This window comes from Uloborus diversus, chromosome 4 (genome assembly GCF_026930045.1).
Source record: "Uloborus diversus isolate 005 chromosome 4, Udiv.v.3.1, whole genome shotgun sequence".
Taxonomy (NCBI): Eukaryota; Metazoa; Arthropoda; class Arachnida; order Araneae; family Uloboridae; genus Uloborus; species Uloborus diversus.
In genome coordinates, this window is record NC_072734.1 from 121,562,616 (window position 1) to 121,587,063 (window position 24,448).

A 24,448-nucleotide genomic window follows, 5' to 3' on the forward strand; every position below is an offset into this window, starting at 1 on the left:
CCAAACAATCTTACTTTAACGTGTTCTTTTAACGATACAAACTGTATTGCAAAAATCGAAACAGGAAGGAAAAAGAGATTTATTACAATTCAAAAACTCACCCATGTGACGGGAAAAAGTCCAACAAAATAAACATAATTAGTCGCACATCCTAAATGTACCCAAATATGAGGCCGGTGAATGATAAACTTACACTTCAATCAATAAACATTACTAAAGAAACATTTTTCATATGCTGAAAAGAGTTAAGAACGTTGAATGTGAAAAAATAAGAAAGGACAGACGATAAATGTCCGAATAGAGCAACCAATTTTAAACTAATTAAAAATGAAATTCTAGATGGAAACGTTGTTTTAAGATTTGGACAGCAGCCAAAAAAATCTCTTTTGACACAATTATTAGAATTTTATTTGCTCACCATATGCAAAATGGCAACAGGAAAGAAATAAAAATTCCTGAATAGCGTTATGTTAATTAACGTTTTAATTAATATCTCCGCTAATTAAAGTCGTACAATTATGAGATTGGTCCTATTGTTTTCTTTGGAAAATTTCGAATTGATCGGTATCTCGTTTTGACTCCCGATTTGCAGTGGTTCTCGAGAAGATCGATCTTCAGACAGACGGACGCGAACAGATTTTAATATTATAGTGGATAGGGCCTTGAGAAAGTAATTCATGATCTATTTAGTGGTATATATAAATTAAGAATATTATTAAAATTAGTCTTATGAGAATCATTTAATAACCTATCCTAGAACAGTACTTGAGCCATAAATGACATACAAACTTATATAATATAAACAGGAGGCCCTGAATAAAATTTTTGGGAGGGAGAAAATTCTCAATTTGCGAAATTTCGGTATTCGAAAAAATTTTGGAATTGCGGAATTTCGGTATTCGAAAAAATTTTGGAATTGCGGAATTTCGGTAAAATATGAGCATGTGTGCATAATATGCATACATAATATCTAATGGGAAAGAACAATTTTAAAAATTTAAAAGAAAAAATAATCTTAACGGTGCTATTATATCTCCAAATATGCATAAGAAAACTTTTTCAGGTCTCAGTAACCACCCATTTGAGTGCTCTGAATGCAGAAACGTTATCATTTCTTCATAAGGTTGAAAGTTAAAATTTTGCAACATAAGTAGCAACATGTAAAGCAATATTTTTTGTGTTTTTTTTAAAGATATTTTGCTTCTTTTTTTATGTGGTGGGGGAGGGGGGTGCAACAGATTTCTAATCCACCTACTCGCAGCGTTGAGCTAAATTTGTCTCTGTTTATAGGTATACTAGATCCGTTTTTAATGTTCTCAACCTCTTTTGAATTAATAGTTGTATTATAATTCATCCTAATTAAGCTTCAAGCTAATGAAGGTTTTGTAAAACAAAAATATTGAGACTATTCTGACAACCTTTCGTAGATTGTTGTGTTGACGTTGCAACCTGTTTATTAGAATCACAAATTTAAACAAATCTTAAAAACTAAAATGTTGTGTAATAAATTTGTGACCTATTTCACATCCCTCAGTGTTTTCCTTTGTGAGCATGTAACCTTTTTTTTTATGACCATATATTCCAAATGAAATATGCTTACTTAGGTCCTCTCTACCTGCCATTACATTTTTGACACACAGCTTGAACCCACCCTGTAATAAAATATACAGCTTAAAACAATGAATTTGTGTTCAAACATCTGTAGGTACTATTTTTATTATGCACTAACATGTTGTTTTAAAGTAACTTGAAATGACATACACCTGTGTCCTTCTACATAGGAAATAAGTACTTTTGAAAAATAAACAGTCTTGTACATTTTTTATCAATATAAACTTAAGCTGGATGTTTTCAAACATCAATAACCAAGATAAAATACAACATTACGTAAAGAAAAATTCCAACAGTGAAAAAAATTATTTTACTTTGAGAGTATGCACTTCAAAAAAAAAAGTCATTTAGAGCTGTTCATTCCAATGTGTCATCATATGTCTTTTCATGTGACACTTCTGTGCAAAGCTGAGACAACAGAGGGAGCACTGGAAAGGCTTTAATCCACTGTGAGTCAGCATGTGCCTCTTCAAATTTCCAAGCAGTGGGGAAGAATACGAACAGTAAGAACATGAGTGAACATTTAGTTTCGATCTTGATCTGTCATTCAAATATGCTCCATCTGCAAGTATAAGGATGGTATGAGAGTCATTAAAAGTACACATTCTCAGAAATCAGATCGAATTATGGAACAAATATATGATAATTTGATGGGAAGAAATCTTACAGGAATATTATATTCAAAAAATCATCTGATTTTTTTTTTTTTTTTAATTTAAAGAACTAGTATTTCATCTTTGATTGACTATAAAAGCTAGTTTTAAAATTCTGTGTAGAGAAGAGTTGGAGGAATGTTGCAGTTTTTTTTAAAGAGCTTTAGTTGATTTTAAGATCCATTGATATTACTCAGATACATCCTCAAAGTGCATGCATGTAAACTGAAAGGATGGAAAGAAAAATATATGAAAAAAAATATAAATATACATCAATCTTTTCGTTATTGTATTTCAAATGAATCAGTATAAAAAAAAATTAGTAATAACTATCATTGTTGCAAAAGCAACGTCTTTTCATTTGTAGTTGCCGATTTTCAGCTGTCTACTAAATCTGAGAATAGAATTCACATTAACAACATCAAATTCCAGTTCATATTTTTAAACTCTTTCAAAACTAACATTACTTTTAATTTTGTTAACTTCTACATACTTAAATGAGCATTTTTTTTTTTTTTTTTTTTGAATAAAAAAGGTTATGGCTTTGTATTTTTGAAAATAATTGAACCATTTAAAATATTTGTAAATCATTTATAGACATCATATATAGACTACATAGTGGCTCAAACAAAGTAGCAACGTATCAGTAAAAAAATTTTTCTTTCAATCTTGAATTTACTATTTTCTCTCTTTTTAGATAAAATTAAGTTCACTGTAGGTCAACCAAGAAAGAAATGATTTTCCTTTGAAGCTCCACAAAGAACTTTATAAAACAATCTAAGGCACTTTGATTTCTTTCCAAGATTGATTCTGTACTTCATTTATACTTCAGTCCAGTTTCTTATAATGAGTAATGAAATGTCGCTTCAAGTTGCTTTTTTGATTGCTACTGAAACTACACATAGAGCACTTGAATGGCCTTTCGTTGCTGTGTGCAGGGATGATTGTGAGTTCATCAAAAAATACCTGAAAGTTTCAAAGCGAGAACGGAGGGGGGGGGGGGTGTAATCTTTGGCCCCTATTACTTAAGTGCACCTTTGCCATAGTTTTAAATAGTTCTGAGTGAAAATCTTGTGTGTACATTTAATTAAATTTTTAATGGATTACAAAGTTACTTTTGAGCTGGTGTTATACAAATTATCTTCACATTTGTCCATTTTAAGGGATAGGTGTCCATCTTAAGGCTCTTGCAGGTATATTTGATGAGTATTATATAATAATTAAAAAAAATTGCGGAGGTAGGGAGATAAAAGTATAACGAAAAAAAACATAATTTCGGTATTTTCGGACATAAAAATACCGGAAATACTTCCGAAAATACCGGAAGTTCGGTAAAATACCGGAACACAATCACCCCTGTGTGTGTGTTAGCATGTGTCTTTTCAAAGATTCCTTCTGAGGGAAGTTGACTGAACAAATAGAACAGGTAAAAGGAAGTTCTCCACTGTGAGTCAACATGTGCCTTTTGAGATGTCCAGAATTAGGAGTGGAATATGAACACACACCACATAAATGCAATATGTTTCCTAGTGAAGTAGTGGCTGCATATTTCTGCCTTAAAAACCTTGTTTCTGAAATAAAAATGAAGATTAAATTCAAAAGCGATAAAATAATTTGCAGTAATCACAAAAAACATTTCAAAAAAATGAGTGTTCAATGCATTTTTATTGATTTTTCTCTGTTCCATAAAATTTAAAAGATGAATACTCCAGGGTTCACAATATATATCAGTCGATATATATCCGATATTTATTTTGAAAGTATGATATTTTCGATTTTTATTTCTTCAACTACGGTATTTTCAGAATAAAAATTATATTAATCATAGTAATAGTGTTCATTTATAATTAAAAATAACCAAAAAATTATGTACTGTATTTTATGATGTATTAATAGATCATTAATGTAACCAAGTAATATAATGTTCCTTTTTTATTTTATAACCATAAAATTATTAGTAATGTAACAATTTTAATTCATATTAAAAGTGCCTGATTTAAATATTAAAACTTTGGTCAGAAAAAAAGAAAATGTCTTATGACTGTGCACCGACTAATGCCTATTTTTTATTTCTGAATCACATAACTGTGTAAAAGTGGCTAACAGAAGAAAAATAAGCAAAACAGCTAATACTTAATTAACTCCATTGAAGTTACTGTTAAGTAATAGCACTAACTCCCCCTCCTGAAACATATATCCTTATTTTTAATCTTTAATGTTGGCAAGTATGAGATTATATTTTGACAAAGTGCTGTTCTTGTTTAAAAGATGACTGCAAAATCCTACTGGTTTGATTTACCACATATTTATCTATAGATCTTGAAAAAAAAAAATTTCCATTGGCTGTTCTTTTTTTTGCATGGAGAAAACATTTATGAACAATAGTTCGTATTCAGAAGACTTTAGACGGCAATATCTTCAACAATCACAAATTGTTCATATGCCATCAACACAAATCTGTTCAGAATGTCAATCCAAACTTTAAATGGTTTCTGGAAATCGATGTAAAATTTGTTGACTGGTCACTTTCTACACTTTTTAAATATTTCTTTTTTTTTTTTTTTTTTTCTGGTCAACAAAAGTGACTGTAGTGACAGCACATTTCCTTCACTCAAAACTTGCCTAAATTTGTTCCTAAAACATAAAAGCAAACACTGGCAGAAAGTGTGAAGTTACACTAAACTGTTGATGGAAATTTAGCATGAGTGAACTTATTAATGCTTGAAAGTGGATGTATTATTTGAAATGGTGTGAAAAAATAAATTTGCAGTAAAAATTATTTTGTAAATAGTTATAATAAAGATTTTAAAATTGTGTCCAAAAAAAGAAAAAAGGCTTCCCCTGTCAGAAGTAAAAAAATAATAATTACAGCCAACTTTGTATTGATTTCATGTTACACAATGCCCAGTCTTATTTAAATAGCTTAGTCAGATCAGTAAAATGTCTATAAAAAAAATCACTATATGTTTATTTTTCGTTTTGACTGTTTATATTTTCTGCTGAGTATGTTTTACTATAAGGGTCTACATTCATAATAAGAGAAAATAAAAATAACAAAAATATAGTTTTTAAATAAGAGAGGGGGAAAAGGGGTGTATAAGATCTGCACCTGATTTTAACTGCCAAACACTGAAATTCAAATGTTTGGTACAAAACACATTTTAATAACAGTTGATGGCATATATTCAACAAAAAAAAAAGACATCTGTGAAAGTTTGGAAGAAACACTGAAATTCAAATGTTTGGTACAAAACACATTTTAATAACAGTTGATGGCATATATTCAACAAAAAAAAATAAGACATCTGTGAAAGTTTGGAAGAAATTAACTCGGAATTAGTCCGGAGGACAAAGGTGGAAAACTGAACACGAACTATAGTCGCAGCAAATGTAATCTGGCAGTGTCGTAATACTGTGCTTAGGATCTGTGTAGCAATACAATGCTGCCAGCAGGGGGGGGGGGGTCATGACACAGACTGCCATTGAAATTTTTCGGGGTATTTTTCATTTTTTGTTTTGCAAAAGGGGGGGGACAATCTTGCTGCCAGGTTAGGTTGGCACCAACTATAGTCATTTAGATTAATCCTTTTGTGTTGTCCAAGATTTGGAAATTGCTACACTTGGTTTAAAATTTCTAATAAATTAGAAATACCAAGCTTACATTTTTACCTGACTGATAGAGTGGAATAAACATCCATCTGTACCAACTCTCAGTAAAAGGAAACTACCTTAAGAAACACCAACAAAAAGTTAAAGAGAAAGCGGCTATGAAAGGAGGTTGTCAGAGCTTTTATAGCTTCAAGCTGCTTAAGAGTCTATACAAACTTTCTTCGAAGTCCAGAGTTCAATGAAGTTTGAGGGTGACCTATGAGAAGAAAAAGAACAAGTTTCTTTCGTCCCACATGAAAGAAGTTTGCACACCAGATGGCGATTTGAAACAAGTCGAAATGCGAAAGAACTAAATAGAAAAACCATTTGCCATGAACTTAGCACCATTTTTTTTTAATTTTTTTTTTGCCATGAACAGGGGCACGTCATTTGTTTAAAAACAAAACATAATTGTGTATTTTGCATGTGTTTCAATGTTTTTTTTCCCAAAAAATAACATATAGTAAATATCTTTTGCCATCCCCAGAAAACTTTGAAATGGCGTGCCTGCATGAATGCACAAAATGATTAATAATACATGATCTACCACTTTGCATGAAAAATAATAATTCTTCTTGATTTTCAGGCTCAAATTTGCATAATTTATTTGAGATTAAAGAGTTAAGTAATTAGTAATATATTTCATGGTGTAGTAATGATTAAACTGGAATTAAAGTATAAACAAACAAGCATTTTTAAGCCATTAAAGAGGATATTTATATATGATGAATCTCAGTTTCAAGGAAGTTCTTATCTCCATGAAATGAATTCTCTTTTTAGCAACAATATGTTTCATTGAAAAAAAAAAGAATTTGAAATACAGTGAAATTCCGTTACAACGAATACCAATACAACGAAATTTCGTTTCAACAAAATACATTTTCAGTCCCAATTTAACTGACATTACATTATTTCAATTCCACAACAACGAACAGAATTTGCGGTGCCTTGAAGTTCGTTGTAACGGGATTTCACTGTATTTGCGAGTATAGAATACGAAATTTTATGTCTTAACACAAAGATTTGAAACAATCAATCAATATTTTAAAATAAAGAGCATAATCGAAACATCAATAAAAAGTTTTATTGCTCAAAAACAAAAATATTTGCTTTACATAAAATACTTTTTACAATACAAACAAATGTACTATTTTGCTTCACAAAATCAAATTACTTCAGATCTTACTATAACTATGCATTTATAGACTGGGGGGGGGGGGGGTTACCTATCACATTAATTTTCTGCCGCCAACAATACAGATACTAACACAATCATATTTATTTGCTACAAGCAGAAAGTCCACTACAAATGATGGTTATTTCATAAATTCTGTAGTAGGACAATTTTTTAAGCATGTCATATAAAGTAAAACTCCAATTACCCGAATCGAGACCAGGCTTGTTTTGTATAATTGAAAATTTGGATAGTTGGATTTTAATTAATTTGTTTAAATTAATTAAACATGTGTTGAAAATGGAAGAAAGAGAGGTTTTAATTATTCAAATGGAAAGTCAACGCTTTAACATTTAAGTCTACTTACAAGTGTTATATGTTAGAAGCCAATAATAGAACTGCAGTTTCAAAAGGTAATTCATCATCCCAATAATGTTAGTACTGCGCCTGCACTAGCTTCATAGTCTAATCTTCTTTTCTTTTTTTTAAATCTATCTTAAGGTTTTTTTTCTGTAATTTTGAAAATGCTTAGTTATTAGGAGTTTTACTGTACTTATCAATTTACAAGAGTCTTCAGTATTTGACTACGATTTTTGCTGGAGAAAAAAAGCTACTAATTTACTTTAATCAAACAGCTACTAATTTGAAATGAAATACAAATGAATCAATGAAGTATTTTACACGTATGGTATGAGTGTCATGATTGTATGGCAAACATATTTACAAATGAAATGGGCAATATGATCCATTTGAAAACACCTGTCTTTGCTCAGTCCATATTTAGTTATGCATGCTACACATAGCATTTTTTCTAAAAACATACTCCTGGTAGCAGATGTTTTTTCAATTGTCTGCAACACAGATTTTTTTTTTTTTCCTTTCCAATGCGGTTGTATAAGAGACCCACCTCAAGAGGCATCTGGGCCATAACCAGACCTAGTGCGCTCCCCAACAATGCATCAGTCTTTCGTGTGTCACCATTAAGGCGCTGATGCATGACACAGTAGTGTTTTTGACGCCCAGTTTCCACCAGATGGAGGCACTTGGGCTCTCATTTGATGCGAAATCTGCAACACAGATTAAAACTCAAAAAATGGTTTGCCAGATTTTTAAAAAAACTGAAAAATTATTTTTTAAAAAACTTTTTAAAAGCTTTTTGAATGATCTCAATGATGTTTGTAAGCATAAATAGTTTTTACGGGGGGGGGGGGGCGAGCTTTCTCATAGTTTCCAAAAATTTCAGTCTTCAGAAAATTGTACTCGACTTCACAATGACCTCTGCCAAGAGGAAAAAATCTGCATATCATTTAAGTATAATTTCTGAAGAACAAATAGATTTTTATACCTTCATAGCATTTTTATCAAAAAATTTCATAACATTAAATGCAGTTTAAACAATTTTACACATTTAAATATTTTTAAAAAACTTATGAATAGACGCAGTTTGGATCATAGACTAATAATAAGAGTAGACCAAGCTTTCCCAGACTTGCTGATGAAAAAATTGGTTCATGGATACATCATGTGACTAGTGGAAGGCTTGGCGAAAACTTTGGTAGCATGGTTGCTAGATGGCAACATTATCTATAGTTTGGCACTACACGTATTTTAATACGTAATGTGTTTTCGTTATAATTTTTTTCCAGATGCAGAGATTGAACTGTTTTTCTTTTAGTTATGCATTATTTTGACATTAATATTTAGTTTTTGATCACAGTTTTTAGTAACTTTTATTTCATTTGGAACTGCTACGTCAGCATTAGCGTGAACGTAATGGCGTAAACGTTTTGCGTTAACGCAAAAATGTACTAATTGGTATCTGAAATTGAAATTGTGGGTAAAAATCTTACCGTTTGACGATTCTTTTTGGGTGCTTGCATCTTTAATTGCTTAGAGATTTATTGAAATTGACTAAAGAAAATGCAGAGTACTATCTAAACGAAAAACTCACTATATTAACAAAATATTTACAACTTGGAATAACAAGTTTACAAATCTGACTCCATAAAAGATCATTCTTCCATGTTCCATCAAGTCTATTTATTTTATATCTTGCAAGCGTTGATCATCTGCTATGATCAACGCCCGCTGTTGCTAGGATATCCACCAGTCACATGGTTTGGTTTATGAGCAGCAAAAGGGTTGCCATAGCTCGGTCTATTCTTATTATTAGTCTATGGTTTGGATTAATGTCATTAGAATCCTCTTTTAGTACCGTGACCTTGAAAATAGCATTAGACTCTCTCGGTACACAGCTTATTATTCTGAAATAAACAAAGCTCAGTTGAGTCTTTATACAATGAAGTAACTTAGCTCTAAACCAATCTATATATATAAAAATGGATGTATGTTTGTGGGTATGTGTGTATATTTCTTATACAAATCCACAGTTTTCATTGGATTTCTTCCAAATTTGGCACAAAGGTAAATTGTTGCTCAGGAATTCATATAGGCGGGGTTTTGGAATTTTAAAGCGACCCAAAGAGGTCTAATTTCATATTTTGAGTCATAAAATTACTCTTTTCTGCACGAACGAATTTTTGTATAGTTATAAATTTAGTCTAAATGAAAAGCCAGTAAAAAACTGCCCTGGATGAAGTTTTTTCAAAGATTAACTTTAATTGTTAAATTTGTGAACCTTGGTTCAAAGCAAATGTAAACGGTTATCAACATCTAACCACCAGGAGCTATTTTAAATACAATCAACACAAAATGCATCCTGAACGATTGCCGTCAATGCTATTTAGTGAAAGCATGTTTGGCGAGAAAGCCGTAGATATAAGAAATGATGCTGTACATCGTTTCTTAAACTGCGACCTACGAAGCCCCAGGGGTCCATTGGTGCCACTTGATTTGAATGCTACCGTTAAATTATAATTTTTAAATATTGATTAAGTATGAAATCCACGACAGTAAGTGTTGCGTGTAATTTTTGAATAGTGTTTTCTCCGTTAATAGCAGAGAAAATACGAACATGAGTAAGGTAGTAATATTTTCAATATTGACGTACAATCTTCGAATGTTTTAGCATTAGACTACTTTTATTAAAACCACATCAATTTCATCCTTACAACAGAAATTTAATTTAATGTTCTATAATCTTTATGAAACCAATTTGCAATATATAAATTTTCTTTATACTATTCTTTGATTTACGTCGAATCTTTAAGTAATTCGGTTCAACTATAACCGATAACTTAATTCGGTTTAATAGAAGTCGCTCCAGGCGGTCAAAGAACAGGGTTACCAATAAAGCAAATAAATTGCAAAATAATCATAGTAATGCATAGTAGCAAGCGGAATTTATCTTTCAAAGGGGAGGGATGTGGTCAAGGCTTTCCTTACATGCATCTATATATATAAAAAGGGATGTATGTTTGTGTGTGTGTGTCCTTATACAAATCCATTTTAGTCGGATTTCTTCCAAATTCGGCGCAGAGGTAAATTATTGCTGAGGACTTCATATAGGCTGGTTTTTGGAATTTAAAAAAGATCCAAAGAGGTTAAAGTTTATATTTTTAATCATAAAAAGGCTGTTTTCGATGTAACGAATTTTCATATTTTTATGAGTTTGGTCCGAATGAAAAGTCTGTAAAAAGTGCCCTAAATGAAGTCTCTTCAAAGATTAACTGTAATCGTTAAGTTTGTGAACCTTGGTTCAAAGCAAATGAAAATGTTCAGCAACATATAACCACCAGGAGATACTTTGAATGCAATCAACACAAAAGGTATACTTAACAGTGGCCGTAAAGCCGATCAGCGACAAGCGCAAAGCATGTTTGGCAAGAAAGCCGAACGGAAAAGAAATGCTGCTGTTAATTGTTTTTGTAATAGCATCCTGCAAAGCAGGAATGCATTGCGGTCTTCGACGGTTCTACTTGCTTTGGTATTTCCATAGCAGTAATGGTAGAGCGAAATTATAGATCAGTATTTTCCACATTAACAGCCCAGAAAATACCAAAATTAGTTCGGTATCAATAATTCATTCATTATCTATGTACAAGCTTCAACAATTTAATGTTGGAATGGTCCTTAAAATCAATACGCATATGTTCTTTATACTATTCCATGATTTACGTCAGATCTTTACATAATTTGGTTTAACTAAGTTTAATCGCTGCAGGCTAACAAAGAACAGGGGTAAAAAATACTAATTTCTCAAATAAATTGCGAAATAATCATATTTGTGCGTAGTAGCGTATCTGGAATTTGTTTTTCTAGGGGGAGGGAGGATGGTCATAAGGTTTCTTACATGCACATAAACTACCATACTGGAATTGCCAATATGTGCAAAAACTAAAGGTTGTGCACCTTTTTTATCCGCAAAACCACGCAGAAATATAATTCGGCGGAATTCATACAGTTTGGGAGGGTTGGAGTTTTAAGTTTGGAAAAAATGCAAATAATTATTAATTTAAATTTAAACTGTATTAAACTGCAAAAAAATTGCTACGTTTTTTATGTAAACAAATTTCTTCATTTGAAATTTTATATTACCTTAATGCTCGAGTAATAATACACCTGATGAAGCACCTTCGCCGACTAGCAATAATTTAAAATCTGTTAGCTGGTATGATGCAACTTTTGACAAAGATTACTATTGAAAAAGGCATGATGAAATATTGCTCCACAATATGAAGTTTTTTTTTCATCGTGAAATAAACTGAACAAAGCTACATTCGCAACTACAAAGCTCAGTTCGATAACTGCTATTGTAAACAATTGAAAAATATTGGAAGTTTGTAGCTACCTCTAAGCATTTCAGCCGTCTTTAAGAAGTACTGTGAGATATGAATGGAAAATTATCACTGTAATAGCTTGACTTCTCTTTAACAGTATAGTGATAAGGTGAAACATTTTGTATCTCACGTGTAACCACAATGGACCCTTTTTAAACTTCAAGAGATTGTAATCTTCAGTGAGACTTTTGTTTTCTGTCACGAACAACAAGTCATAAGAGCAGTCGATTAAATGCTGTAGATGCATTCGGTTAGTTTCACTCACAAATGTAATTTTTCTTGCTGCTGGAGGGGGACTAAGAACAATATTTAGGAGAAAATTTTGAGTTAAATTTATGGATCAGAAAAATTTGAATCATTTAAGTTTTAAATTTTTAGACTATGTTTCAAAACGGAAAATACATTTCGTTTATTTTTAAGCTGTGGATAAGGGGAACAAAATATGCATCAAGATTCTGTAAAATATAAACAAAAGATTTGTCTATTAGGCAGTTGTAAGTACAAACAAGACGTTTCTTTTTAATTTCATGAACTGCAAATAATATTTTTTTAAAAATCTAACACGGATATTGACCAAAAAGCGTACGCCTACTTCTTTCTCTATAACGCAGTTTAATTAACGGTTTTTTAAATAGTTCGTTCAATAAGTTCACGTCCACTTACTTCTATTTTTATTGTTTTAAATACTTAAAATAATAACTGTTATGTAGTCAATGGACCCATTCCCACCTCTCACGACCACTGTCTCTCAATAAATTAAAATTTTGGTGTTCTCTGAGGAATACTCTGTCTAAAGCAACAAAACTTAAACACGTGCTCTCTCTACCTGCATCAGTGTGAGATATCATGTATAACATTTACGGCAAGTATTAGGTTTTAAAAATTTGAACAAGAACTTAAATCTTGACAAATTTCAAATCGTTACAAGACATAACATTACTGTCTAACTATCATTTTTACCTATGAAAATAGAAATTTGATGTCAATATAAGAAAATAAAATGTAGCTGACGTGCGTCTTTTTAGGCAAGTTACACTAATCCAATTTTACTCTAATGCATGGCACTAAATCACCATGGACTGAGTGGACAGAGCGAGCACACACATTTTGTAAAGTTTTTTATAGCAAGCAAACTTTTTCTGCGAAATGTGCTTGCCTGAAAACATACAAAATAACCTATCACTTGGTCGCTTCATTCGAAAAACATCGGCAAAAAATCCGTAAAACGGAGTGTTATCCTCTTTTAACAACGCAGACTGAATTCTTAATTTTCTGTACGGTGGGTTATCTGTTTAGCTTTTGGACATTGAGGATGATTTTAAATTAATCTGAAAATATTGTAACTGTGTCCAAGAAGACTATTTTGTATATATTTGTGCCTGATAATAGGGATTGACTTTTTTTTTTCAAGCTCACGACTCTTTCTAAGGAAACATTTAATGATTTATTTCCGAATAAAATGTATGTGAAAAGAACTGTTGTATTTTTTGATGCATTGGGGAAAACAAAACCTACAAAGGCAGCACAACGCTTTTCTTTCGAAGCATCATGTAAAAGATTTTCCCACAAGATGTGCGAAAGACAATCATTTGTCTTTGCATTAAGACAATTTATGTACCGCCCGTATGATTTAACCTCAGACAATGTACCAGTGGACACTACAGAGCCCAAACAATATTCCTTATACTCTTTTGCTTTAAGTTGATGTTACTTTTTCGGCAAATGCTTAATTTTCTGTGTTATTTAAAGTATTTTGAAGATTTGAACCTAGAAAGCGGTGTGAATGTATTTTTTTTACGTTCATTTAGATGGAATTCATTCATTTGATTATCCAAAAGATATGTTGCATTGAAAAGCACCCGGGCAACGCCGGGTAATAAGCTAGTTTACAATATAAAAGATGGCCTTAAGCACCCATCTTTATCATAACCCCTACATGTAGAGATTATATTGCACTCAATTAGTAATGACACCTACTAAATAAATGTGAGACTTCAATATGAAACTATGACTGAATAACCATAGGCATAACTTGGCCATGTGAAGTAGAGGAGGGCAAACTTTTTTTTAAAGAAAAACTTATTTTATTCATATTCTGCCATCAAATTAAAATAATGCAAAAAATACCTTTTTCAAATAATAAATTTTAAAAAATCATAGTAACTTTCAATGCAATGTATGCTATTCAGATTAAAAACAGAACAGAGCTACAGAGAGTAATGCGCACACATTCGGACAACACAGATTTAGCCAGCCATTTATGAAGAGTAATAAGGCGCCTTCCTCTCATCTCCTTTTTGCAGCAAATGCATCGATGACAGCAGTGGCGGCCCTAGGTTTCCCACATTGTCTCCCCGCCCCACGAACGAAACCCCTCCCTCAAAAAAGTGGGAAACAATCCCTAGAAACAACCTCTTGCAGATTTCAATGACCCAGTTTCAGTGGTAACTCCTGCCTGGAATGCCCCCTTGTTAGTTATAAATACAAAAATGTATATCAATGTAATTGAATCCTAATAATACGTAATGCACAGTACAGGGTTCATACTCTATTTGAATGAAAAAATTCCATGACTTTTCCAAGACTTTTTCATGACTTCAATGAAAATTTTCATGACCTAGTTATACGGAGAATAGCACTATGTAATCTCAAACTTGGTAATATATGGAAATGAGAATTAGCAAAACGTCTATATGAATGCCACAGCCTCAGTATAGCACTTACTCGTAATGGAAAAAATGTAAGTGCACACTTAAAAAATTAAACTATTCTTATTTGTCTTCATCACATAAATTTAAGTAAAGTAAAAATGCAGTGAAGCGAATATGATGATGCTTAAATGTCTTGATTTTTTTTAAAAAAACAGGCAGAATGACATTGAATGGGACAAAGGTTGAATGAGTCATCACTAAGTTTCAATAAATTTGCTTCAAAACTGACTTTTTAGTGTTAATAGTGCCTTTAATCATCCACGTAAATTGACAGTATTTTGGTTCTTGGAAGTAAAGCCACATAGTTTAGTTCTTTATGTTTCTAAACCAGATCTTTCTTGAAAAAACCATTCAGTAATTCTTTTGATTCAAAAGTATACTTGTTTTGTTCACAAACTTGCATATGTTTAAATGCATATAAATTAATAGATTCAGAAATTCCAGAACATGTTTGATTCTTGACATTGAACGTAGCAGTGGGTCGCATGGATTAGTTTTGCGTGCTGTACGTTGGGCACTATTGTTTCAGAGCATTAGAATTCCTCGTTTTCTGTATTCTATCGCCTGACTTAAGGTCTTTATTTTCTAAAACATTCAACAAATTAAGATAAACTCTGATAAATTTATTATTAAATTTATCAGAGTTTATCTTAATTTGTCGTAATCCTTACGAGTGATGGAACTGAACTCACATGCAATTGAATTGCTTTTTTTTTTGAGTGGGCGTGGCAAAACTAAGACACTGAAATTTTGCTACTACAGAATATGAAACATAAGAAGTGTTGAAAATAACAGAAAATTCAAATTAAGTGATGTCCAGGCAGTAAAATCACATTGCAAAAAATGGCAAGCAGCTGCGACAGAAGTGGATGCAATGAGATTTCAAAATTCAGATTTGATTTTTGGATCTTTCAATTTTCCACTTTTAATAGCTTTTATGTGCTATACTGTTAAATCACTCATTTCTAATGCTCCTTTAGCTACTGTTCCTTTCTCTTTGTCCAGGAAATTTTTCCATGACTTGAAATAAATTTCCATGACTTCCAATGAAAATTTCAATTTTCCATGACTTTTCCAGGTCTGAAATTCTGTTATTTTTTTCCATGACTTTCCAGGATTTCCATGACCCGTACGAACCCTGACAGTAAAACATGTTTTTCTCAATACAATCCCTCATATACACATTTAGGATTGATCTTATAGGGAGTTCATCAGAAGAATGATTCAAGGACTGCTTTGTCCTTGATTTAGAATATCCTTAGTTTAAGGGGGTCCGGGGGGGGGGGGGGGGTTCTCAACCGTTGAAAATTTTGAAAAATAGATATGAAATTCTGTGTTTTGAGGCCTTATAAAGCATAATTGGACTAAAAAATTATCAAGAAAAAAAATAGGCAAACCAAAACCTTTTATAAGTTTTACACTCTTTTGCAAATTAAGATAATGCAAAATAAAAATGGTTTTTGATTCGACAAATTGTCGACATTGATTGACAGAGAAAGGAGAAAAGACAACGCATTGCCACTTGCTCACATCCACTTTTGATAGATATTGTTTTCATTACCACTTTAGGATCAGGTTCACCGGCTTCTGACAGCGTCGGTGCAGTGTAAAAACAAATAAACTATAGGTAGGTTGAAATGACTAATTGGTGGCTGAATACAAGTACAGTAGACCCTCATTTTACGCGGTTTTGATTATACGCGGTTTAAGATTTGACACCTTTATTTTATTTTACGCGGATAAGTTTCAGTTTTACGCGGATGCGGTAATGCAAGCAGATAAAATTTTCCCCTCTTTCAAAATGCCAACTCCTAAAGATTGCAGATTACCCGTAATCAACTGAATTTTGGCGTGCTAATAATCAAGGTTGGGCCACTGGAGACATTTTTGTGATTGGTTCTAGAGCTCTTTCCAGAAGTAAAGTTATTAAACTCACACAGTTCGTTCAGAACTCACTGGAAGAAGAGCTTTTAGGAGTGACAAAGGAGGCCAAAACCAACGAGGATACCGACATCAGTTGATGAACAACCAAAAACGTTCACATTGAAAATTTTGAGCAATTCCTAGACAATAGAAATTATCATTTTGATTTCTTAGTGAAGGAAGATTCTATCATGGAAATGACGCAAGTGATCATGGATGCGTTAATGCTCTGCAAAGAATTACAGACAAAAATTCTTAATGACTACCAAAAGACTATCATCGCCAGCTCCTCTTTAGCACAGAAAACAGGACATTAAATTAATTTATGTTTTCTTTATGCATGTTGAGCATAAAAGTCGATATAAGTACACATTAAACTTATTATACAACTAGTCATCAGTAGAATGAAGTATTTTATTATCTACCGAACCAAACCCCTATTTTAACACTAGTATTAGGTCTCAATTTACGAAGTTTTGATTTATGCGGTATTTCCGTGGAACGTAACCCCCGCATAAAACAAGGGTCTACTGTACACAATTTTTGCATATTCTTAATAAGGTCATCGGTAAAAACGAATTATATTTTTTTATCATTTGAAAATAAGGTATAGATCATTTTACAAACGATTGAAAAAAATCCTTTGCTTGAAACTAGGGGAGGGGGCAAAATAATGACTCTATCCATGGCTCAAAAAAGTAGGAGGCATCATTTCTACTGAGGATTCCTAATCCATCCCGCATAAGTACTAATTGTGACTTTTAATGACTAAAAGTGACTTTTAATGAAGCCATATGCAAGAAAAAATCTGACATATTACTATTTTTTCTGAAAGCCGCTCAAGTTAGCTGATCATTACTGTGTACTAACTCTTACACAAAGTTTTGTTCTTTTTTTGAATTAAAGAGTGAAAGGAGTCTTTTTCAAAAATTTCTGGAGTTGTTCTAGTGACTTTAGTGGGTAGGATTTCTTTTGAGGAGGGGGGGGATTGAATTCATAATTATTGTTTGCCATTTTATTATTTTTCCTTCCATTTATAATTCTTTTAATTTTCATAGTTTTTTGTAATGTACACTCTTCAATAATTTATATTTATCAGCAAATATTCAAGTACAAAATTTTCTTGGAACCGCTTAATGAACTGAAAAATATTTGCAGTTTTAAATTCAGACAAATTAAAGGTTTATTATTGATTATAACTTTTAAGCAAACAGCATTTAATTTTCTAATACAATTATATTGCTATCAATGAATGAGAAGTTTATAAATGCAGAGCATGAAACATTTGGGCAGAGCATGAAACATTTAATATATATTTCCTTTATGTAATGTGTAGACATTCCACATATAATGCTTAGACGTGTCATTCTCAGAAAAAACAGGGATTTTGATGCTGATTTTTAAAAAAATTAAATTTCTCCTAAGTTCGATCTATCCCAAAGTAAAAATGCTATTATAGTGGTTCAGATCAAACGAGCAAATGTTTTAAGTTTTCTAAATTACACTGTTAGTGCCACATCCATGGACTAACTGTCCACAGATGTGATGTCCACGGATGTGATAAAAACAACCATTTTCTACATTTAAGAACATGTTCTTCTGAAGTTTTGACTTGAAAGTTGGAAAACAAATATTTTACATTTATTACTATCAATTTATTGAATTATTGTATTATCTCACTTGGTTATTTTAAATCTATATGAGCCACAGATGTGATGAGTTGATCTTTACTTTTTATACGTCAAGGACAAAAACTTTAAATAAAGTCACAGAAATCTCAAAGTAAGCTTCTGTTTCTGTCCTACTAAACAAAATGGCTTCTTGAGAGTTGATCATTCAACTAATACAGCTTGGTGACGCAACCTGGAAGAATTTATTGGCACTTTCTTCTCTGTCCACAGATGTGATTATTTCTCTGGTTACAAGCATTAAAGTTGCAATTAAATAAATATGAAAATTAAGTTTAACTTTAAATTTTTGAGAAGTGTGTACTAAATGTGTACTTGATCGAAATAAATTTCTTGTTTGGTGCATGAAATATAAAATATGGAAACAAAAAATGATAATTGTTTACAGTCCACGGATGCGATAAATCACATTCTGTGGCCAAAATTTAAACAATAAATAAAATATTTTTTTTCTCGTTTAGCAATTTCAATATATAACATTAGTGGTATTAAAGTGTTTTATTCACTTGAATAATTTTCTAAACTTTTATTTTTTAAAGTAAAAAAACCAGAAACACAAATTCCCGATTTTTCTGAGAATGACCTAGACATACTATAGAGTGACTCTTTTTATGTAAAATATGGGGGAAAAGACACGATAATTTAGAAAAATTATCTTGAGAAATATATATATATATATTCAGTGGCGTCACTACAGGGGGCCGCCCCGGGTGTCACCAGTCAGGGGGATGGCACCAAAAAGGAATTGCAAGTTTTTGAAAAATGTAAAAGCTAAAACGCATTTTTAAAACTACAAATTTGAAAAATTTCCCCAGGGGGGGACCCTTTCCCTCTCCCACATCAATTAAGGGGCCATCAATTTCATACACCCTCTTACTTATTATACCTCGCAATGGCCCTCCACATATGCATCTAGGTCACGTTGTGCAAAAAGAGTACATAGTTTCTATTCCCCTTTTGTACGTTAACCCACTTAAAGTGTAGTTGTTTCCTGAAAATTGTATGAATTTTATATTTTTATAGAACATTAAAACCTTTTTTTTTGCAAATGTAACAGGGGGGGGGGGAGGGATACACTACAAAATTACCACCCCGGGTGTCATCTATGCTAGGTAGGCCACTGATATATTTACTATTCAAAAGATGAGCATTCCTTAAAAATACAAATGTTATTTTAAAAAAATAATGAAATCGCATCATAAGTTCAAAATGCATAGAAAGAAGGAAAAAATGACTGCTCTGGTTATTAATAATTTCTTGTATTGCTGGTAAACTTTAGGCATTTGATAGAATGTTGGTGTTTCATTCAATCAATGCTAGTATATAAATGTAAATGCATATATGAATTTGCAAAGAAAATGTACAGAAAAAATTGCACATACTTATTATAATGCACTAGTAGTCCTCCCAGAAGCTTCATATGGTCATGAAATTGGTCATTTTCACTCCCCTAACTTCATCCAAATATGATCATAACTCAGTTACTTGAACAAAAATGTTGTTCAGTATAAACATGATTCATATTGCACAAAAAGCAAATATACAACACATGCTTGGTTCATGTCAGCATAATATAATAAGGTTTTAGAAGCATGAGTTTTTTACCATGTTTTCCTGCATATAATCCGCAGATTATCTGTTAAAAAGTAAAATTAATGTGGTGTGCATTATATGCTGCTGCGGATTATCTCTGCTTTTTTTTCCCCTCAGCACCAAGACATTGAACCTCAATATTTACAGCAGGATGCACCAATTGAGACCATTTCACTTACTGCTTGTAGGTTGTTTATTTACATAGCTTGTATGTTCCTCTTATGAGATTCAGGCTATGTAAAATAATCAACCAAACAGTTAAGGAAGAGCCTACATTTGCACAAGATTGAACCATTTGCTCCTTTGTCTCGACTCTTTGTCTTTAAGCAGGGGATTGGTGGAGAAGGGACACCTGTTGGCCCAGCTCGTGCCTGAAGAAGCCAGAGATTTTTAAAATGAGGGTTGAAATATATGTAGGGATATAGGAGTAAAGAATATGGTGGGGGCCGCAAAATTTCTATGCATTCCCATTTTTAAGTAATTAGCGTACCATAATCACGATTTCAAGAAGAAATTATTATTTTTTAGATTAATTTTGATTGCACTTTAAAAATTATTAATTCATCACATTTTTAATTTAGTTGCTAAATTTGCATGTTAAGTTAAAGCTTCATTTTTTTATATCGTATTATCCGCAGATTAGATAAAAAACTTTTTTCCTTCAGGCTCATTTTAGGATCTGCGGATCACACCCAGTAAAATACAGTACTTTATTAACTAACTACATTCTTCATTGGAAATCCTTTAGATGTTTCAATAAATGGTTTTTCAAATTCCCGTTTTGCCTTGCACTGAAATCACAGTACAAGCATTTATACGGACGTTCCCCGCTGTGCGTCAACATGTGTCTCTTCAGTGTGGAATTTTGAGAGAAGCGGCACGAACACGTGGGACACACGAAGGGCCTCTCACCGCTATGCGTCAGCATGTGCCGCTTGAGATGTGCAGAGTAAGGAGAAGTGTAAGGGCAAACAGGACAGAAATGCAATGGACTCACAAGACTCATGTCGATTTCATCTGAAAAGAGATAAAAATAATTGTACAGATACAAATCAATAGACCACACAGTAGAACTCCAATTGTCTGAATCAATTAAGACCGGGCCCCATTCGGATAACCAAAACTATGGATAATTGGATTTTTCCAAAAATGGGGTTGTTTCCTTCAGTCAAAAGTCGTACTTTTTGTCACTGTAATTGATAGAACAAGCAAAAAAAAAACATGGACCCACAAAAATATTTTCATTTTCCCAACAGTTATTTTTTAATTAATTTTTTAAAATGTCCGATTTTTGAAACAAGGCGTGATCTTGATTGATGTCACAAATAATTCACTTTTCCGCGTCTTTCTACCACGATTCCACGTTATGATAATCAAGAAGCGAAATAAATATTGCATTCTACGCTTGTTACCAACCCTATTGTTGCCAGTACACATGAGTAAAGATGCGAATTAAAAATTTTGCTCTGTGAATAGCAACACAGAATGGCATTTCATCATTTGTGTTGTCATCGGACAGAACCATAAACATTGAAAGCACACCAATTCAAGTAATTTTTTTTAAATATTAAACTTAAACATATTATTTAAAAAAAGGTCAGGTCCTACGTTTTTAAGCATGCTCTTTCAGAAAAAAATACTTTTAAAATTTTGGAAACGACCCCATTGGGCTATTTTTTATTTATGACTGCTTGTATGTTGAAATGGGAGAAAAAACATCTTTTCAAAGAAAAGGAGTTTTAAAGTAAATGAAAGGGGCGGCCATCTAGCGACAGACAGCAGCCAAATGATGGAACTCAACTATGAGACAGTGACTCACCATACAAATAAAAATTGTACACTGCACCTACACTAGCTTCACAGAGAGAAGAACAATGCAGCGCATAGACATTATTCATTATTTCACAAATTACAGAACATTTCACGTTTTTTTCCTGAATTCTCAAAGTGATTTGGATGGTTGGAATTTGGAATATTGGAGTTCTACTGTAACTGTAAAATGACCTCTTAAAATGCTTCATTATGATATGACACAAAGAGCACAGGTATTTCTCAATTTATATCACCATAACTTTAAAGAAAAGAATCTTAATAACAAAATTATACATTGATCCAACTATGAATAAAGTTCAACACATAAATTTTTCAATAAAAATCATGGTAAATATTAGTTTGTATTTAAAATAACTTGAAAGATTGCATGAAGGTTAATGAAAATGTTTTAATATACATACCCTAAACAATAAAAGTGCTCTTTTAATTTATATTTTGATAGTCTATTGATTCTAAATATTAAAAATTAGTTAAACTACAAAGCAACTCCAAACCAAATAGCACTAATAAACATTCATAATGATTCTAAATTTGAAATGTTGCTAAAATATTTCAAAAGTATTTAATAGCATTTAATAAATCAAAATTTATATGTTTTTGACGATCAATCTAAGTAATATATAATTTACCAAGACTTTGTAAACTTAACGTAGGCGGTTTTTGAATGCCAAAAAATTATCGAACCATTCAGATTTTAATTTTAGGATCCGAAAATGGCTCTTTCTACCTTAAATAATTATCCAATTGTCTTGATTTCAGTCTCATTCGAAAGCCCACGAAAAATACTCCTGGAGCCTATTTACTTCCTTTGGATTTCAAAACCAACAAGGCTGCAATCACCAGGAGAAAAGTTACAAGCATTTTCAAGGAAAAAAAACATCAATATTATATCGGAAATTTATCGACTGCCACAAGCTTTAGTTAGAGTGAATAAAATTATTGATAAGAAGAATCTGTTGCCATTTTTTTTTCTCGGCTGTGAACAAATAAAACTCTTGCTTTTGTTTTGAGGCTTGGGACATTTAAAATGTTTCCTTTTGGTTATTTTTTTGCAACTTGTAGGGTTAATTTTTTTTTTTCTTTTTTTTAAGTTCAAGTCTGAGTGTTGAACACACGTCACTTGACATGACTTCTATTTTCGAGGTAGACGGTGCAAAACCGGGTGATGCAACTGGTTAAAAAATAAATAACACATTCATACTTCAATATTGCAAAAATTAATTTTGTAAGTTGAAATCTTGTGTGGGGATAGTATGAGGGAGTGACAAATGATTAGTTTGAATTACACAGTCTTAATTAACTTATAAATATCTAAAGTACATAAGCTACTAAAATATCTTCTAAACATTATATAATGCATGCATGTTAAGTTTATTTTTAAAATATTAATAAACTAATGATATTTAGCTTGATTACATTAATTTGGCCTATTTGATGAGAATCACCCATATGATTAGTTTGAGATGGAGAACTTTTTATTTTAGATGTACTTAATGGTATGAAGTTAAGAGTCAAACAGATAGCACTTGATATTAGCTGCTAAAATTCAGTTCAAAGTTTGAAAGTTAGATAGAGGCTTTCAGAAATATTTTCACTAAAATAGCTACATTTCCAGGCTGGTAAGCCGTGGTCTACCCACAGTATTTTTCTCATGGGCAGGATATTTTGATATTGAAATTTTTTTTTTTCCGGTTCTCTGTTTTAGCGCCATAAGATTCACTGCATCAATGCTAAAAAAGAAATAATTTTTTGACCAGTGCTTTTGCATATGCAAAACATAGTTCAGATTTGGAAATTGACAGAAATTCAAATTTAGTTTTAGAGGCGGAAAATTGCATGATTTATAAGTCTTTTGAAAATATTAATATCTGTTTCAGTGCCATAAGATGCAATACTTTAATGTTAAAAAAGAAAAAAAAGTGAGTAGCAGTGCTTGAATAAGTAAAACACAGTTTGGAACGAAACTAGAAACTCACTTTATTATTTTTTATTTTATTTCATATTATTATTATTACTCACTGGTGGAGATGCAGCACTTGTCAATATCGCCTAGAGCAGCAGAACTACTATAGCCGGCCCTTCTCTAACCTATGGTTTGCGGGCCACATCCGGCCCACGAACAGATTTTGTCTGGCGCGGGGGAAGCTTCCAAACAGAAACGATTTTTTTTTATTTTAATGATAAATTTCCTTTTAAGTTTTTTTCAAGAAAAAGCCCAAAAAATCTAAATAACAAATACTAAGCAAGGGCATAGCCACAATTCATGTCAGATAGTGTCAAGCAAAGGCAAAATAAGGTAGTGTGTGTGTGATTAATAATTGTCTCTCCCCCCCCCCCCACAATCCTATGTGCAGTATTTGTGATTTTTCCCGAGGCAAGGCAAGACTAGAAGGTTACCGCCCTTACCCATCTTACTTCAACTTCCTATTTTAAATTAAAAAATGGTTGGACTTATATAAATTGAGATTTGTTGATTACTGAGAAATTCTTTTGTGCAATTTTTTGCTTTGATGGAAAGATAGATACCGGAAGTTACAAGTCCTAAAAACAGCTTTAGGCTGCCTTTGGTAACATCAGAGGAAGGACGCAAGAAGGGGAACAGAGAGAATTATTTCCTTATTGAATTTTTACGAACTTAGTTTTAGGCTATCATCTGCAGAGTTAAAGATGGTCATAGACAATGGCGAATTCATGCGGGGGGGGGGATTCACCCCCACCCCCAAAAGAAAGGTTTGTAAATTTGAAAAATTTCCGGGAAAATGTCACCAAACTCCCCCCCCCCCCTCCTAAATATCACAAAAATTCAAAAAATCACCTACAACTGTATTTTTACGACTTATAATTCCAGAAATTTTCCCCAGTGGAGAGTTCCTCA

At 32.2% G+C, this 24,448-nt stretch overlaps 1 protein-coding gene across 1 annotated transcript; it reads right to left on the reverse strand.

Moving 5' to 3' along the window:
- Positions 1–1,710: 1,710 nt before the first annotated feature.
- Positions 1,711–23,983, reverse strand: LOC129220806 (zinc finger protein 513-like). The gene is made up of 3 exons (XM_054855237.1): positions 23,980–23,983; positions 20,653–20,757; positions 1,711–2,173 (listed from the first exon to the last, which is right to left on the reverse strand). The coding sequence occupies exons 1-3, from the start codon at positions 23,981–23,983 to the stop codon at positions 1,959–1,961; spliced, it is 324 nt and encodes a 107-aa protein (XP_054711212.1). The 3' UTR covers positions 1,711–1,958.
- Between the last annotated feature and the right edge of the window lie 465 nt (positions 23,984–24,448).